Raw genomic sequence first — 17,896 nt, 5'->3', positions numbered from 1 at the left:
CTAACTCCTCGAGTGAGCAATATTGACCCGGCTGAGGGCCTGAGGAAGACACGTTCTCACATTTTTTAAATTTATACCATTTCTTTTTTCTTTTTAATTTCATCCTTCATTTGATAACTAGTGAATACTATTTTATAGCTTGGTCAAAAAATAGTGAGACCAAAGCTTCGGTCAATGAAGAATTTAGGCAGCACGATTATGCATCAAGATGAATTTAAGAAACTATACAATAATTCTGTCTAGAGTTCTGGTCAAAAGGTAACTATGACTGAAGAAAAATACAAAACATATTTACTTACGTGACATGTCACACTATTGAATTTTAAAAATCATATGCTAGCAATTCACGTAACAATATTTTTAATCAGGGCAATATCTTATTCTTTAGTTGTACCAAATAAATTTCCAAATTTCAGAATTAAATTAGGTGTATTGTTAGTTGAAAATTTCGTACATGCGTTCACCAATTATGCCAACCTTCTTCTTATCATGACGTGTGTGCAGGTGGTCATGGGAATACAGACCAATTTTTTTTTGGAAATTTGATTGATGACCAAGAAAAAGAAAAAATTATAAATAAAAAAAAGCAAGTGTGAACAAAGAGAAGAGTTGGAAAATGGAGACTCAGCTTGATCTTTCAAAAGTTAAGAAAAATAACTAAACAAAGACTTGGAAAAAGATTCACCCATCATCTGGACTTTCTTGCATGCTTCCATTACAGAGTTGTTAGAGGAATAAGTCAACAATGACAAAGCCTTTTGAACCCATAAAAGAAAAAAGAAAAAAGAAATATAACTTCTATAAATTCTAACATCTGTGTTACACAAACCGCAGACTCTTCATTTGGAAACATTTTGCCTTGGGAAAACACTTCCAGTGCTTTCGGGAACTTGTTTTCATTTCAAGGATTTGATCTGCTTCCTCTAGATCAACATGGTGAACAAAGCTATAGCATGTGCTTTGTTCTTTAGTTTCGTTGCTGCTCTTTTTGCTTCATCATATGCACAACAAACTTGCGGACGCCAGGCTTTCAACAACAACAAAGTATACAGTACATGCACAGATCTTCCCGTGCTGAATTCATTTCTCCACTGGAATTATGATCAGTCAACAAACACCGTCGATCTCGCCTTCCGGCACACGACCACGAGCTCATCCCGATGGGTGGCATGGGCACTGAACCCATCAGGCCAAAGAATGGCAGGCTCACAGTGTCTTGTGGCCTTTCAAAACTCAACTGGGCGTCCCGTGGCTTATACTACTCCTATTGGTTCTGGCTCGCCGACGCTGCAACCGGGTAGTTTGAGCTTCCAAGTGCCAAATATTTCAGCCACTCTTGAGGGAAATCAATGGACTATTTTTGCAACTTTGCAGCTTACTAACAATTTGTTGTCAACTAACCAAGTTTGGCAAGAAGGTCCAATGAACGGTGATACTCCTGGCGCCCATGCCATGAGCGGTGATAATGCAAGATCAGTTGGTACCATTGATTTTAGAACCGGACAGACCACAGCAGGTGGTGGAAGCTCCGACTCCAGGAGAAGGAGGAGGAATGTAAGTGCTGGATTCAAACATATTTCAATTGATCAATTCACTGGTTACATGTACAGAGCCCTTAATTCTTATACATATTCATTTACATATGTTCATCACCATCAATATCATCTTCATCTCAACTTATAGGGTTGGTCGGATTTTTATGATTGGCATGTGCTGCATAATTTTGAAATTTCAATTAGGTTTGAAAACTTCATGCAGGCAGCTGGCTTGAGACAAATACGGTTTTTCATTCTAATATCTTGACTAGTAGTTTTGATGTATTTGTGCTTTTCTAGAAATGGGAAATCTATCCCATGGTTGAAAAAAAAATATGTATATATCTATCTATCTTTCCATCTATCTATGTATACACACACAGCGAAGCAAGTAGATCGGCATCTTTCTATTAAGCAAGCTCAATCTTGATAACCGTATTGGCTACATATCTATTCCTAGATTGGGTTTTAAATGTGATTGCATTGATTTTGCAGACTCATGGAGTACTAAACGCAGTGAGTTGGGGAGTTCTCATGCCAATGGGAGCCATGATAGCTAGGTACCTTAAGGTGTTCAAGACTGCAAATCCAGCATGGTTTTATCTCCATGTTGCTTGCCAAGCTTCTGGCTATATTGTTGGCGTTGCAGGATGGGGAACTGGTATCAAGCTTGGAAATGATAGTCCTGGAATTAAGTATAATAAACACAGGAACATTGGCATTGCCCTCTTTGCCATTGGAACACTTCAGGTAACTATTCTTTCTTTCTTTTTCCCCGCTCTCGTAATCATTACCTAACTTGTCTTCTCATTATCGTTGTTGAATTATTTATATGTTGTTGAAACTTGACAATTGGACAACGTGAATCTCGGTCAATTATTTGTGCTGGTCAACTTTAATATTTATGAGGCGAAGCATAAAAAAAACATTCAACAATTATTGTGCCAAAGTCAAGATCTATGTGCACATTCTAGAATCATCAACTTTTCTTCACCAACTCTGTTTTGGGCAGAGTAATTTACCCATTTGCCCAAATAGCCTAATACTTGCTAGGAATGTCAAGTTACCTCTGCCTCAAGGCTTCTGTCAATATAGTTTTGTGACAATTTTGCCTGCTTGATATGCAGATGTTTGCAATGCTTTTGAGGCCAAAACCTGATCACAAATACAGACTATATTGGAACATCTATCACTGGAGCCTGGGTTACAGTGTCATAGTCCTGAGCATTATCAACATCTTTGAAGGCTTCGATATCTTGGATCCTGAAAAGAAATGGAAGAGGGCATACATTGGCATTCTCATATTCCTGGGCGCTGTTGCTGCTCTGTTGGAAGCCATAACTTGGGTTATTGTTTTAAAGAGGAAAAATGGCAATTCTGTGAAACACCATCACAGCATTAATGGAGCTAACGGAGCCAATGGCTATGGTGCCAGAACACAGCAGGGGGCTTAGTTTGTGTATACTATACTTTCTAGGATTTCTGCTATTGTGTTATACCATTTATTCTTTTCAGTCCTATATGTCATCGGCGAGAGTATTTTATTTTTTGTTGTGTTGTTACTCATACTTAGATATTTGTGAGGAGACTGCTATATTTTGGCATAGCTAGGTTGTAATTTTTTTTTATGTATACACACTTATGGACAGCGTTTAAATTTACTTTCTTCTTGTTTCTTCTTGACTATTATTATATCCCAGTAAAACTTGATGTGAATGTTAAGAAAATGTCTAGTTTTTTATAAACATTGACAAATAACAACAGCATATCCTGAAGCAGTTGTTTGGAAAAGCTCTGGCAATCCATATCAAATCCAATGCGGTCTATGAACTTTATTTACACAGAAAAATTATGCCCGTATTCTTTTACACTTTCCTAAACATACACTGAAAAAAAAAAGCATTTAGGTATTATACAATAATGGACAAAATAAATAAGCATATAAGAATTAACTTGGACTAGTCTCGCCATCATCGTCATCCCCATAGGTGGATGGGGTCTCATTTAGATCCAAAGTAGCAATCTCTCTGATAACCAGTGATTTGTCTGCTTCGAATTGTTCGTTCACTGTAGCAAAACATAATTTAGTAACACAATCACAATTCAAAGGAAAAAGTTCTAAGAATTTCATATTCGTAAACAAATGTCATCTACCTTTATCAATATTGAAGTCACTAAAGAAACGGAGTAACTTGCTCCTATTTGCAATCAGGACACTGATGATCTCGGGAGGTTTATTTTGATTTGCAACGAACAGCTATCAATAATAAAAAGGAGAGAATGAAAGTTTCTCCACATTAGATCAAAGGCAATATTTTGCATTTTGCAATATCCAGATAGGTCACGGTTATGTACTATACCTTGAAGACATGAAAGCTTTCAAACTGTATATTTTTGTTCGAGTCCTGCAAATTGGTGAACTGGATGACTTATAATGAAAAAATTGCACAAAAATCATCCCAAAACAAACAGGGAGAGAGAGATAATACCCTCAGAAGATTCATAAGGATCCTCATGTTATCCAATGAGCTCACATACTTAACCATAACAGCAGAATTTGAACGATCTAGCAAAATATCTCCCAGCAGCTAAGACGTATAGTAGAATGTCAGCAAAATTAGTACTACAAATGTTTTCTTTTTATAAATTAATTGATTCCTTTTGGTTTGGGCTGATAGATTGAGGTGGTTAAAATTTAAAGAGAAATGTTTTCTTTTTCATTTTTTTTTGATAAAAAAGAGAAATGAATCAGTGAGGTGAAACATTCCATATTGACATTCGAAACAAAATGCAAAACTGCAGAGTTCATGATGGGATTCTTCTGCTACAAAGAAAACAAATGCATGCTGATTAGAACACCTAAAATGATTGAACAACTAAATGTGATGTTGTCAATGGAAACTTTTAGAGGTAAGTAGTTCCTTTTATCAAAGACAGAGCATTGTTGTTCTATACCTTGACAGCGTGCCGCTTGGTGATATAACTAGAAGATTCCAGCAATTGTGAATTGTATTCTTGAAAAAACTGGAACCAAAAAACAAATTAAAAGGCTTCAGATAAAGATCAGGAATCTCTAACAAGTACCAAAAGGGGCAGTGTTCGAGACTTTTGAGTCATCTAAAAATCTAAGTTCTTTCTCTAGCAAGAAACTTGAAAGCGAGTAGGGGCCATTGCTGTGCCAGCAACAAGTCCTAAAGAAATGCAAACTTTAGCATAAAGTTCCCATGGATCAATCAATCATGAATGATATTTACGAGATCAATTTCCAGATATGAATAGCATGAAGATATCTGTCACTCAACCATGGCCTCAGGAATTGTTGAATTTTGAATCAACATGCTAAAATGGAATGTAATAATCATTTATTAAAAAATAAAAAAATTGTACAATCATCAGCCCAATATGCATTTATTACCAGAATTAGTTATCACCAAAGATGAACATCAGCATAACACAACAGAAATAGACAATTACTCCAATGCTTACCCAGTCATAATTCTTAGACAAAAATTCAGCAACAGTTGATTTATGCCTTGTCAAAAGCTCCTGTGTAAATCTTCGTGCTATCAGAATTCATGCTTGTAGTAGTTGTATCAAAATAGGAGGGTAAAAAAAAAAAAAAGCATAGCATAAGCATGATATGAACAGTTCATAAAGGTTCAGGAAAGTACATTGTTCTCTCCTATACTTTCATATAAAGTACAAAAGAAAATTAAAAAAAATTATATCTGTCTTAAAGAATTGAGTTTGAAAAAGAATACTAAGAATAAAGTTGTTTTAAGTCAGTGCTACTAACTTTAAAAGTTGCTTGGGCATCTGAGGCTATGTCAAAATTTGGAATCTGTAGGAAGCTGAAGAACTTCTTCATATGCTCAGATTCCAGCACATATCTGTCAAATCAAACAAATTTAATTAACAACAAAATGTCGACAAGTGACAAGGAATAAGTCCGTGTCTAGCAAGTCCTTAACCTTCAGTAGCTCATCAAATGAGCATTAACATTCGTAGACAAGAGCGTGAATAGTGTACACTAGACCAAGAATCATTTTCCAACAATCATAAAAGAATCGAATTCCTGTTGATTAACTTATGGTTTGTGAAATATTCATTCAAGAAAGATTTTCAATACTGGTTAAGATAACATTTAACAACTCAAACTGAACTAAGTTGCTTACCTTGCAACACTTTGATGACGAATGCACTCCCTTGCAATAGCACCGTAAGTCAAAGCAACATCCCCATCTTCATAACTGATGAAGAAAAACTGTAAATTACTCATCCAAAATCCTATGTCTCATGAGCAATATAACACTATTCATTGAACATACTTAAAGGAAGAAAACTTACTCAAGAATCAAAGTATCCATAATATCGAAGTTTGCTTCTAAATACGTACAGGCAATCAACTTTGTGTCAACCCTTTGCCTCTGCAAATTTGCAACCACATGAGTCGCATCTCGTCGAGGCTGCAAGCGAAAAATGCTCATGATCATGACATCAAACCACAAAAAACCCACATGATACTAATTAGAGAAATAGATTGACTTTAGACATCAATCAGTGAATTGTTAATAGGAGATTAGATATAAAACCATCCCGATTAGTTCATTTAGAGCTTACCCCCATTGCTAATTTTGGAAGAGAAGCTATGAGAAGACGGAGAGTATCTTCTTTGAAGAATTCACGGGTCAATTGTTCACAAGCATCTGCATTTGGCTCCGACTGATCAGAGCCAAAAAGAACTGTCCTCATCTCCAATAATAGTTTACTTAGCTCAGACATCTGTACCACAAATTCCAAACTAAATACATATTTTCTATATAAGTTAAACAATAAATACAAAATTAAAACTTTCTCGCATTAGTATCCATAGCAGCTCTAGGGAAAAAGGAGCCCAAAAAAAAAAAAATCCATTGTATTTTATTTAAAATTTTAATATTTATCAATAGAAATAACTTATAGCAAGTTCTAAAATTTGCAGTCATTTACATTGCATGCGTAAGGTTTGTTGCACCAACAAGAGGGGGGAAAAATCAATTTATTTTAAACCAAATAAAAACAACAAATTGAAAATACCAACAAAAAAAAATTTCCAAGCATGTCCCTCCTTATGATCACCATATCAATATTACAAACATAAGCCATTAATTTTTTTCAAAAAGAAAAAATATTTTTTTAAAAATAATGATAAAAATGAACCTTTTCTTCGCGCTTCTTCTCGCGGGTCTCGGTGGTACGGTTGGCGTAAAGAAGAAGCTCGCGAGTGAGTTTGACGAGCTCGACGGGCGTCTTTGGCTTGGGCTTGAACAGGCCTTTCATTTTCTTCTTCCAAAATGCAGACCTCCAAAACAATAATTTTTTAAAATTTATTTTCTTTTCTTCATCTCTTTAATTAATAAATTCTTTTTTTTTTTTTTAACTATTTCTATTTCTTCTTCAGGATTGGATTATGTATTAGGGTTTTAGAAGAGGAGAAACTTCAGAACCCAATCCGCAAAATGGGATCATGGAGAAGAAGAATTGCAGTTTCATGCAAAAACCATGAAACAACAACAGAAGCTCGCTGCTCCCATACAGCATGATGATTGGTTATAAATAGAGAGGATTATTTTACCACTCTCATCCTTCTGCGCGTGTAGTATACTCTCTGTTGAATGGAGACACGTCAGCGTGATTTCAGAGGCGGTTTCTTCTGATTTGAGAGCGCGTAACACAGCGGTCAAAATTTGAGTTTTAACCTCAAATGAGTTCGTATTTGTGGTTGGTTTACAGTCAATAAACAAACGAGGACAATAACTATTTATTTTAACTCAATCGGCTGGTTGACACGTGTTATTATAAGATTTTATTTTAGGTAAAATTTCTCTTTAGAATAAAATAAAAGAAAATTCCACTTTTTGGTTCTTTTTCCCTAAATACCAGATTTTCAGAACTTTGAAAATTCTATTCAAATTCTTATCGTTAAAATCTGGAATTCGGGATCTTGATATCTTTAAATTGATTGTTATATTTTTTTGCAATGGCGAATTTCCTCATTTAATGGTAGAAAATTGAGTCAAAATACCTGAATTTTTTTATTTTTTTTGCAGCTGAAAAAATAAAAATATTTGCTTTTTATTTTTTATTCTTCTTTTATGAATGCCTGAAATCCTGAAGGTTACCCATACTGGATGAGAGGGTCCACCTGGGTACCGTCCACCAAAATTTGTTTTCTATTGGTAAATGTCATTTGGAACCTTGTACTATTTCTAATTTATAATTTGTTTATAAATATTAAGATAAATTATGTTTACGTCCTTTTTAAAAAAATCTTTTTTAACCAAATTAAATAATCTCTCTCTTTTTATATTGTAAACCATTTGAAAGTTTTGCTTTTTGCTTTTTTATTTATTTATTTTTGGATTCAAATATTTTCCTTGTTTAGTTTTTCTTATAAATGCACAACTTCAATTATCAACAATTTTTCTTTTACTCCATGGGAATTAGATTTTTTTTAAAATATTTCTTTTTTAATCCAAAATCCCTCTTAAAAAAAAAAATATCAAAAGCCAATCGGAATGGAGGCTACACCTACACTTAATTGATATAAACTGCCACGATACATCAATTACTCTATAATTTCTTATCACATGCAATCTATATATAATGCCTTTTCTCTTTTTTTTTTTTTTGGCTTTCTATTTTATATTATAATTTAAGTTAGTAGAAATGAATGTTTTAAGAGAGAGTTAGTAGAAATGAATGTTTTAAGAGAGAGTCTGCTGAGAAATTTTTTCAGAGAGAAAAATTGGAGAGAGAAATCTTTCTTCTTAAATCCTAATACTTCTTTAACTGCTGTATAATTTTATTGAATATTTTTATTTGATGCCATATTTAGTTCCACATTTGAATCAATTTTTATTTGATTGATGAAATAAATCCTGATACGGCTAAACAAATTACACAAATCAAGTTTGTTCAATCAATGATAACTAAAATTTTATTTTAATATTCTTAATTATTGTTATTTATAAATAACTACCATGAGTTTATTTAGAAGATTATTATTTAAAATATTTTTGTTTTATTTTATTTCTTTCCTTAACAACGACCATTTTTTTTTTTTTGGTAATGAAAAGTTATGTTTGTAATTAGGAATAGCAAAAAAGACTGGGCTGGTCTTATTCATTCCTACGGGCTTTGGCTCGGGCCTTTCGCATGAGGGCCTGGACAATAGTTTAGGAAAAAAAAAACCCGAGCCCCCAAGCCCTCTAATTAAAAAAAAAATAAATTTATAAATTAGAATAATAAATTCAAATATGAAAAATACTGGAAAAATATAAAAGAAAGCTTTAATTCCTAATTTATATATCAATAATGAATCAAAATACTTAAAATTGTAATACAAAACTTTTTTTTAAATATTAATTAATTAAGAGAGTTCGTGAATTAGAGAATTCATGAATTAGAGAATTCAGTAAAAAGAAAATAAATTTCTAAACTTTTATTTATTTCATTTTATTTATTTATTATTTTATTTTTGAAATATTTATTTTCTTTAATTCATTGTTAATTATAACAACTTGATTAGGGATAGCAATGGGGCATATATGGGTTGGATCTACCCTACTCCAGATCCAGATCCACAATAAAAATCAAAATCCGTATCCGCTCCAGATCTGTCATGAATCTATATTTTTCGTTCCATATCCAAATCTAAAAAATATATATATCTATATATGCTCCAAATCCAAAAAGAAATTAAAATTCAAATATGTTCTAGATCCATCATTAATTCTAAAACTCAGCAATAAAAAGTAATAATTTTTTAGAATAAAAAATGAAGGTTAAAATGTATTGATAACAAATAAATTATATAATTTTTCTCAAAAATATAATAAATATTGTAGTTTATACTTTTATACCAAAACAACAAATAAGAAAAATAATAAAATATCATTCAAAAGTAATTGCAGGAGTAAGATCAATCTAATATTTTATTGTCTTCTTTATCATTATAATATCCACAGCACACCCAGTCTCATTCCTACAACATTAGATAATGACATATAAATTAAATATAATTTATATTCAATGCTTTATTATTTTTATTATGACCATATTTGACTAAATATATGAATAATTATATTCCTTAAAAATTATTTGGTCAATATAATAAAATAAATTGCTAGGCTGTATTACTTGGCTCGCAATTTGAATATTGCATGTACATGCTTTGGGGCTGACTGACCTTTAAATTTACAAAACTAACCTTTAAGTTTTAAGAATTTAAATGAATGATAAATACCACTAATATGCTATGAATAAAATTTATTATCATTATAATTCCACAATTGTTAAGAAACTTTTAAAATAAATAAAATACAATAAACATATGGGTGGATATGGATATGGATTTAGATATTAAGATATATCCAGACTTACTCAAGATCCGTCTTATATCCGCACATCAATATCCAAATTCGATCCAAATTCATTTTAAACTGACATAAATTCGATCTGATTGGATTTGGATCACGTGGATATTAGATCAAATCCAATCTATTGCCATCCCTAAACTTGATTATTATTAACTCATTTAAAGTTTACAACAATTTAAAAAAAAATTTAAAAAAATAAGTAAAACAAGTTCAATCCAAGCATGCAGTTAACCTGACCCAAACCCTTGTCCTTACACTTTAGCTCAGGCACAAGCCCTTCAATTACCAACCCTATTTGTAACTCGAATAAAGCTACGCGATATGCTTCACGAAAGATTTCAAATTTCAATGCGGATACAATGTTATGGGCTGTAAAAAAGATTTCAACTGTATTGGATCGGGAATGTATTTCCCAAAATGGGCCGAATCCAAACTCAATGAAATTCGGGTAGAAAAAACCCACCCGAATTAAGAACAAACGACCTCATCCACATAACAAAGCAAGACAACATCTGTTGTTTGGTTAAGAGGCCGTGAGGCGCCGGCAACCATGTGGTTCATTGTCCAGAGAATGGCCACAGCTTCTCTCTTGTCATCTTCTTTCTTCATCTCCAAGCCTCCGTCACCATCCTCACTCTTTTTTCACTTGCCTGTAAAGCAATTCGTTTCGAGCTCAGCCCAGTTCAGGCAAAGATATGGGGCGGTGGTCTCTGCTACTTCAGTGGCCACTGAGCCAGCTGAGACACCATCCGTGACTCAAAACGGCAAGGTGGAGCAGGCCCAGATGACTTCTGAGACTGAAAAAGTCGTGCTTCCCACTAATGAGTCCAATGAGCAGCTCTTGAGAATTCGCCACACGGTGAGTTTTGGTATTTGTGAAGAAAAAGGAGATTTAATTTGAAATTTTAATATCGTATATGATCCTGTAGCTTGGTTGTTGGGGTTGAATTGTTGTTACTTTTAATCCATAGCTGGTGTAAAATGAAATCATTAGCTGTTGGGTTTAGCTGTTTCTGTTTAATAAGCATTAGCTATCAAGTAAAATGAGTGTTCAGGTATTACTTTATCTGCTGTGTTTCAAAATTAAGCCGCAGGGAAGCTACATAAATGCTCTTATTAGTCTTGCAATTTAATTTTTTATCATTTCATTGAATTCTTTAAATTACTTTGAGGAGCTTCTTTTGGTGTATGAACTGAAAAATTTTTATGTACTCAATTTTGCTTTTTTTCTGGCTAAGTGATGTTGTTTCTGGTCTAGTGTGCTCATGTGATGGCCATGGCTGTTCAAAAGCTATACCCAGATGCAAAAGTGACAATAGGGCCTTGGATAGAAAATGGGTTCTACTATGATTTTGATATGGAGCCTTTGACTGATAAGGATCTGAAGAGGATCAAGAAAGAGATGGTGAGTACACTTGGTCCTTCAGTAGTAATGTTGTTGTAGATTTCGAGTGTAGGGGAAGGTCATGAGATTGGGAAAATGCTTATTGGCCTATGATTTCAGGGTACAGAATTTATTTCTTACATCATCTGTAGGATCGCATCATTGGTCGAAATTTACCACTTGTGAGAGAAGAAGTCTCCAGAGATGAAGCTAAAAGCAGGATAATGGCTATTAAAGAACCTTACAAAATGGAGATTTTGGAAAGTATCATAGAGGATCCTATCACTATCTATCATATTGGTATTTTCTAGCTCTATTATTAGATTTATTACTCTATTTTGTTATTACCATCATTAATATAGCTGTTAGATTCTTCTGTGATTTGGTTCTGCATTTTGGAATTTTTTCTATGCGAACTACATTGTAAAGTCTAGGTTGTGATTATAGATATTGATTTATGGTTTCATATTTGCTTAGTCGTTAATATTTGTGCTAGTTTAAAGTCGTTCTAACAATGCTGCTACAGGCTGATTCTCTTTTATTGTTTATATAGTGTTCCATCCTAGGTGACCAGGGTAATAAAGTGGAATGATTTTGAGGGGAATTCAAATTTACAAAAATTTTAATTTTGTTTGTTCTCCTAAGGTGAGGAATGGTGGGACCTTTGTGCTGGACCTCATGTCGAAACTACTGGTAAAATAAACAAGAAAGCTGTTGAACTTGAGTCTGTTGCGGGGGCATACTGGAGAGGAGATGAGAAAAAACCAATGCTGCAGAGGATCTACGGAACAGCATGGGAGAATGAAGAACAGTTAAAAGCTTACCTTCACTTTAAAGAAGAGGCCAAACGCAGGGATCACAGGCGCCTTGGCCAAGATCTTGATTTATTTTCAATACAGGTTGCTTTCTTTCAAAACTGATAATTGCTATATTGCATACTATAACTGTATATAACGGATATGATTTTGTGAAGGATGAAGCTGGTGGAGGTTTAGTATTTTGGCATCCAAAGGGTTCAATTGTTCGGCACATCATTGAGGATTTTTGGAAGAAATCACATATAGAACATGGTTATGATTTGCTATATACTCCCCATGTGGCCAAGGCGGACCTCTGGAAGATTAGTGGTCATCTGGACTTCTACAGAGAGAATATGTATGATCAGATGAACATTGAAGACGAACTTTATCAGCTCCGTCCCATGAATTGCCCTTACCATATTTTGGTTTACCAGAGGAAGCTTCAGTCATATCGTGATTTTCCAATCCGGGTTGCTGAGCTGGGAACAGTATATAGATACGAGTTGTCTGGAAGCTTACATGGCCTTTTCCGTGTAAGAGGTTTCACCCAGGTAAGTTTATACACATTCTTAGCTATGAGACAAGGTAGAAATGGTTTGCCTTATAATTTTGCATCATTTGTCTGACACTAAGGGTAGCTTTGTGTGTATATGATTCTACATGTTTTAGTATATTGTTCACTATATTTATAGTTCTTGAATCAAGGTAAGCAGAATGAAATTCACCCTTTTTGCTCTTGCAGGATGATGCTCACATATTTTGTTTAGAGGATCAAATAAAAGATGAAATTAGGGCTGTTTTAGATCTTACAGAAGAGATATTACTACAATTTGGTTTCAACAAATATGAAGTGAACCTCTCAACTAAACCAGAGAAAGCTGTTGGAGGTAATGATATATGGGAGAAGGCAACATCTGCCCTTAGAGACGCTTTGGATGATAAGGGATGGGATTACCAAATTGATGAAGGTGGTGGTGCGTTTTATGGTCCAAAGATTGATCTTAAGATTGAGGATGCTCTTGGAAGGAAGTGGCAGTGCTCAACCATACAGGCAAGTCCTAATATCTTTAAATACCATATCTAATTTTGACATGGATTCTCACTGGGTAAGTAAGAATATGTCTGCTATAATATTTGCATTATAGCTCATGTCCTGTTTCCTTACATTCGTAACAAGCCCTCGTCTCTCTCTCTCTCTCTCTCTCTCTATGCTGTAGTGATTCTGAAAAAACTTCATATCAATTCATATCGATTTCATTCATTCATATCAAGGCATATTGATTTCATTCATTTATTTCCATGGCAAAACTGTTTGATTGAGTGACATTTTATTTCTCAATGTAAGCAGGTTGATTTCAATTTACCACAGCGATTTGACATTGTGTATGTTGACTCAAACTCAGAAAAGAAGCGTCCCATCATGATCCACAGAGCAGTGCTTGGATCCTTGGAACGTTTCTTTGGAGTTCTAATAGAGCATTATGCTGGGGATTTTCCTTTGTGGCTTTCTCCAATCCAAGCTCGTGTTTTACCAGTTACAGACACACAGGTATACATGGCTACTTCTGTTATGAACCTCAGATTTCCATTGTTATGAATCTATTTACGGTTTTGCAAGTGACTTAAGATTTATATAATCTTTGCTATAAAATAACTAATTGGATGCATTTATCCAGCTTGAGTACTGTAATGAGGTGATAAAAAAACTGAAAACTAATGGTATACGAGCTGAAATTTGCCATGGTGAGCGCCTGCCTAAGCTCATTAGAAATGCAGAGAAACAGAAAATTCCATTAATGGCAGTCGTTGGAGCTAAGGAAGTTGATGCACAAACTGTTACAGTCAGATCTAGGTTTGGTGGAGAGCTTGGGACCATGAAAGTTGATGATTTTATCAGCAGAATCAAGTCTGCCACTGAAAACAGAACTACAATGTAAAGTTCTTTGAAATTCTTAGACATGATATTTTTACAGGGATTTGAATACATACGATTTTCATTAGATAGCGACATTTTTTTACTCGTAAATTTATCTACTTGAGAAACTAAATATTTCTAATTTATGGTTGTAGCCTGTGTACAATAATTTTAGTTTCTATTTTTCCTAATAAGCAAATAAATATCTGTTTATCAAAGAAAATGTCTGTCGAGGTTGTAACAGAAATTGCTTATATCAAGTCAAAGTTTGATTGCGGCATAATTTAAATTTATTTATATTTCGGAACAACAAGATATCCCTTTTCATTTTTCCTTTTCTGTGATTGTTGAAGCATTTCTTTTGTAGGTTCACACGGTCTGAAATTTGGATTCTTTTGTTCACATGGTTTGGGTCCTTTTGTTCACATGATATTTTCTGATATAGCATTGATTTGAAACCAGCATTAATTCGAATTTTTCATATTTTGTGGAGTCGTCTAAAAAGCTTTCACTGAACGACTGAAATGTTTACTTTTAAATAGCTTGCACGTCCAGGTGAATGAATGGAGCGTTCGAGCTAAAATTGCTCAGTGAGCAAATACGTTTAGTATTTATTATTATTTACCCTAATTAGAGTTTAATGTCCTCCAGGAAAGCTGAATCTCCCGTCAACATTTTTGGTTCTTCAAATATTTGACCCTGAGCCACCTAAAATTAGGTGGAGGTTTGTAGTGTAAAGTTCCCTTAATCTCACTATAAATGAACATTTTTTGAGAGATTATCTCGTCTTAATAAAAAAGATAATCCAAGCTCAAAAGGCCTTATTTGAAAAAAAAAAAAAAAAAAACGAACGGATTAAAAAGAGTTTCCAAGATGAAAGTAGTGGGTGCATTGCTTTTGTGCTGGCTGACATTAGTCATAGAGTCACAAGGAGCAAATTTGGATTTCCAAAAACCTGAAGCACAGGCCTCAGAAGCAGAGGCCTCAAAAGGTTTTAACTGTTGTCAGACAACCTGAACCAGATGCCGCGCGATCACAAGGTGCAGTTTTTTATGTTTTAAGTATGGAGCAAAGGCCGATGGCAACTCAGATGATAGTAAGGTGTAAACATTTCTATAATTCTGAGTAATTTCAAATAAGTTTTCTTGGTTTGTCCGATTGTTTTTCTTTCTTTAGGCTATTGCAAGTGCCTGGAAAGAGGCATGCACATCTGAAAATCTGAGCACTGTTGTAATTTCGAAAGGAAACTACATGGTTGGTTCAGTAACGTTCAAAGGACCCTGCAAATCTCCTATAACTCTTCATATTGAAGGAAAACTGAAGGCCCCAGTAGAATTAGAAAGGCTCAGTTCACAGGACGGATGGATCGTTTTCCAGGACATTGATGGGTTACAAGTCTCTGGAGGAGGAACATTTGACGGTCAAGGATCAGCTGCTTGGGCTAAAAATGATTGCCGGAAAACTGGAAAATGCAGTTCTTTACCAATAGTAAGTATTTGCCACTATCACACACATTGCTTCCGGATTTTTTTTTTTTTTAACTCATGTTAATGCTAATGCAATGAGTTATGACTATGGTTTTTTTATTTGAAAACAGAACTTGAGATTTTCTTCAGTCACCAATTCGAAGATGCAAGACGTAACTTCACTTAACAGCAAGCTGTTTCACATTAACATTTTGAATTGCAAGAACTTGAGCCTTCAGCATATTAGCATCAATGCACCAGCAAACAGCCTAAACACTGCTGGGATCCACATTGGTCGATCAAACGGGGTCCACATCACTGATGCAGACATTAAAACTGGGGATGATTGTGTTTCACTTGGCGATGGAAGCCAACAAATAAGCATTGAAAAAGTGACCTGTGGCCCTGGCCATGGCATCAGTGTTGATACCCTTGGGAGATACCATGATGAGCAACCCGTTAATGGAGTTACAGTGAGAAATTGCACTCTCAAAAACACAATGAATGGTGTTAGAGTCAAGACTTGGCCAGATTCGCCTAGTGGTGTTGCGTCAGAAATGACTTTTGAGGACATCATCATGGACAATGTTAGCAATCCTATTCTAATAGACCAAAAATACTGCCCTTATGGTGAATGCAAAGCTAAGATACTTAAATAACTCCTTGATTAAAATTGCATTAAGAGAAAAATCATATTAAGTTATTGAATTGATAAATTCTATCCTGTATCTAGGCACCCTCTCGTGTTAGGATCAGCAACGTGAACTTCAACAACATTAGTGGAACATCGGTGACTCATCTAGCAGGTGAAGCTTGCTTGTAGTGCAGGCATACAATGCAGGAACGTACATATTGGTAACATTCACTTGACATATACCCCACAAGGCACTGCCTTCTCAGAATGTACCAACGTCAGGCCTGTAGTTTCCGGCAGAGTGGTTCCGCGTGCTTGCTTCAAGAATACATGAGCTTCCTCAGATGCTGACCAAGTAGTAGTCCAAGATATTATTCATATTCATGCTAGAAAAAAACTGTCCAAGCGTCCCTTCGTGCATACTTGCATAATGAGTGATGGTGATTGGTGAATTGTGTATTTGATTCTGTATTTTTTTTTATGCAGAGTCAATGTATTGTTACAGAAACAAGAAACAACAGAGACATAGTTCTTTATTTGAAAATATCTAGAATGTGATATCAATGTCTCTGCTACGGCACTTCATTGAAGCTGTAACTAGTCTAGTCCATTTTGTTAATACCACATTCTTGGCTAGTGCGACGCCATTTCTGTTAACTACGCCTTCGTGTTAATTAGCCAACCATCAATAATGAAGTGAGCTCAAGGTTGAAGACGAGCCTTAGCCCCCACCTTTTCTAGTGTATGATTGTTGCTTAGTTAGAGAGAAAACATGATTTTCTATATACGCAGTGCGCTTGGGGTATTCCTATGATCACCATGCCACCTAATGTTGTTTTTTATGGCACTTTTCCTCTCTAGCCAAGGATGTTCTTGTCCTTTTATACTTACAAACATTTAAACCCTGGGAGGGAGCATACTTGAAGAATAATTTTGCTCATTATTAATGTAATTTGTAAGAGAACCCGGCAGCTCTGTGAGAGCAGCCCTATAGTTGTTGACATGGTAGACCTTTATTGCCTCCAAACCTTTTGGCAGTCTGTTTACTCATTAGTTCCCCATTTTTAGCTAGAGAGACAATATTCTCTTTAGGTGATAACAACCTCTCACGTGATCCTGAATAATCTAATTTTCTTTTTACATTGCACTTATAACCAAGACTTTTTTTTATATATAAAAGGGAGCCAAACAAGGCTAAACCGAAACAAAACGTGGGAAAGCATTCCCGTACATGTCATAAGTTAAACAATTAACAATACCATTAGGAGGGTTGTGGAGGACATGAAAACCAAGAGGTTGCCTCATTGCGAAATTTGCAAGAAAATCCGCTGCAAAGTTTGCTTCGCGGTAAATGTGGCTAATGCACACATGCCATTCTCTATTTATGAGCCTTCGGATACTTTGAATCACAGAAGAAAATTTGCTTGGGTTATTGTTCGTGTCTGCAAGAAGCTCAGTGATGCACTTGCTGTCAACTTCAACCAACAAAGACCGAATTCCCATCTTCCAAGCCAGGTCAAGACCATAGAATAGACCCCAAAGCTCAGCATTTGTAACCGAACTAATTCCAATGTTCGCACAGAATCCAGCAATCCAGTTCCCATTTGCATTTCTTATCAAGCCCCCTGCAGCTGCCATGTTCATCTTCTTGCAGGCCCCATCAGTATTCAATTTGAAGACATTTTCAGGAGGAGGTTTCCACCCAAAGTATTTAACCATCTTTGAAGCTCCAGGCTTGATCA

General features: G+C 34.9%; 4 protein-coding genes across 4 annotated transcripts; 3 read left to right on the top strand and 1 right to left on the bottom strand.

Annotated features, from left to right (window-relative positions):
* Positions 1 to 691: 691 nt before the first annotated feature.
* LOC18051134 (cytochrome b561 and DOMON domain-containing protein At5g35735) lies at positions 692 to 3,221 on the top strand. The gene is made up of 3 exons (XM_006447662.2): positions 692 to 1,554; positions 2,031 to 2,285; positions 2,663 to 3,221. The coding sequence occupies exons 1-3, from the start codon at positions 934 to 936 to the stop codon at positions 2,987 to 2,989; spliced, it is 1,203 nt and encodes a 400-aa protein (XP_006447725.1). The 5' UTR covers positions 692 to 933; the 3' UTR covers positions 2,990 to 3,221.
* A 121-nt stretch (positions 3,222 to 3,342) lies between these two features.
* LOC18051133 (putative MO25-like protein At5g47540) lies at positions 3,343 to 7,110 on the bottom strand. The gene is made up of 11 exons (XM_006447661.2): positions 6,735 to 7,110; positions 6,156 to 6,317; positions 5,883 to 6,001; positions 5,711 to 5,785; positions 5,332 to 5,425; positions 5,022 to 5,081; positions 4,491 to 4,559; positions 4,025 to 4,123; positions 3,896 to 3,940; positions 3,690 to 3,792; positions 3,343 to 3,602 (listed from the first exon to the last, which is right to left on the bottom strand). Exons 1-11 carry the CDS (start codon positions 6,852 to 6,854, stop codon positions 3,484 to 3,486), a joined length of 1,065 nt encoding a protein of 354 aa, XP_006447724.1. The 5' UTR covers positions 6,855 to 7,110; the 3' UTR covers positions 3,343 to 3,483.
* Positions 7,111 to 10,457: 3,347 nt separating this feature from the next.
* On the top strand, positions 10,458 to 14,272 carry LOC18051376 (threonine--tRNA ligase, chloroplastic/mitochondrial 2). Its single transcript, XM_024190186.1, has 8 exons — positions 10,458 to 10,814; positions 11,214 to 11,360; positions 11,492 to 11,639; positions 11,985 to 12,238; positions 12,313 to 12,690; positions 12,882 to 13,190; positions 13,488 to 13,688; positions 13,816 to 14,272. The coding sequence occupies exons 1-8, from the start codon at positions 10,506 to 10,508 to the stop codon at positions 14,074 to 14,076; spliced, it is 2,007 nt and encodes a 668-aa protein (XP_024045954.1). The 5' UTR covers positions 10,458 to 10,505; the 3' UTR covers positions 14,077 to 14,272.
* Positions 14,273 to 15,117: 845 nt separating this feature from the next.
* On the top strand, positions 15,118 to 16,765 carry LOC18051375 (exopolygalacturonase clone GBGA483). The gene is given in 5 exon segments (XM_024190874.1): positions 15,118 to 15,135; positions 15,231 to 15,542; positions 15,652 to 16,107; positions 16,254 to 16,325; positions 16,327 to 16,765. Coding segments are annotated over 5 exon segments (1,020 nt in total). The 3' UTR covers positions 16,489 to 16,765.
* The last annotated feature ends 1,131 nt before the right edge of the window (positions 16,766 to 17,896 follow it).

This window comes from Citrus clementina, unplaced genomic scaffold, assembly GCF_000493195.1.
Source record: "Citrus clementina cultivar Clemenules unplaced genomic scaffold, Citrus_clementina_v1.0 scaffold_2, whole genome shotgun sequence".
NCBI lineage: Eukaryota > Viridiplantae > Streptophyta > Magnoliopsida > Sapindales > Rutaceae > Citrus > Citrus x clementina.
This window is presented reverse-complemented; position numbering and strand designations above follow the sequence as displayed.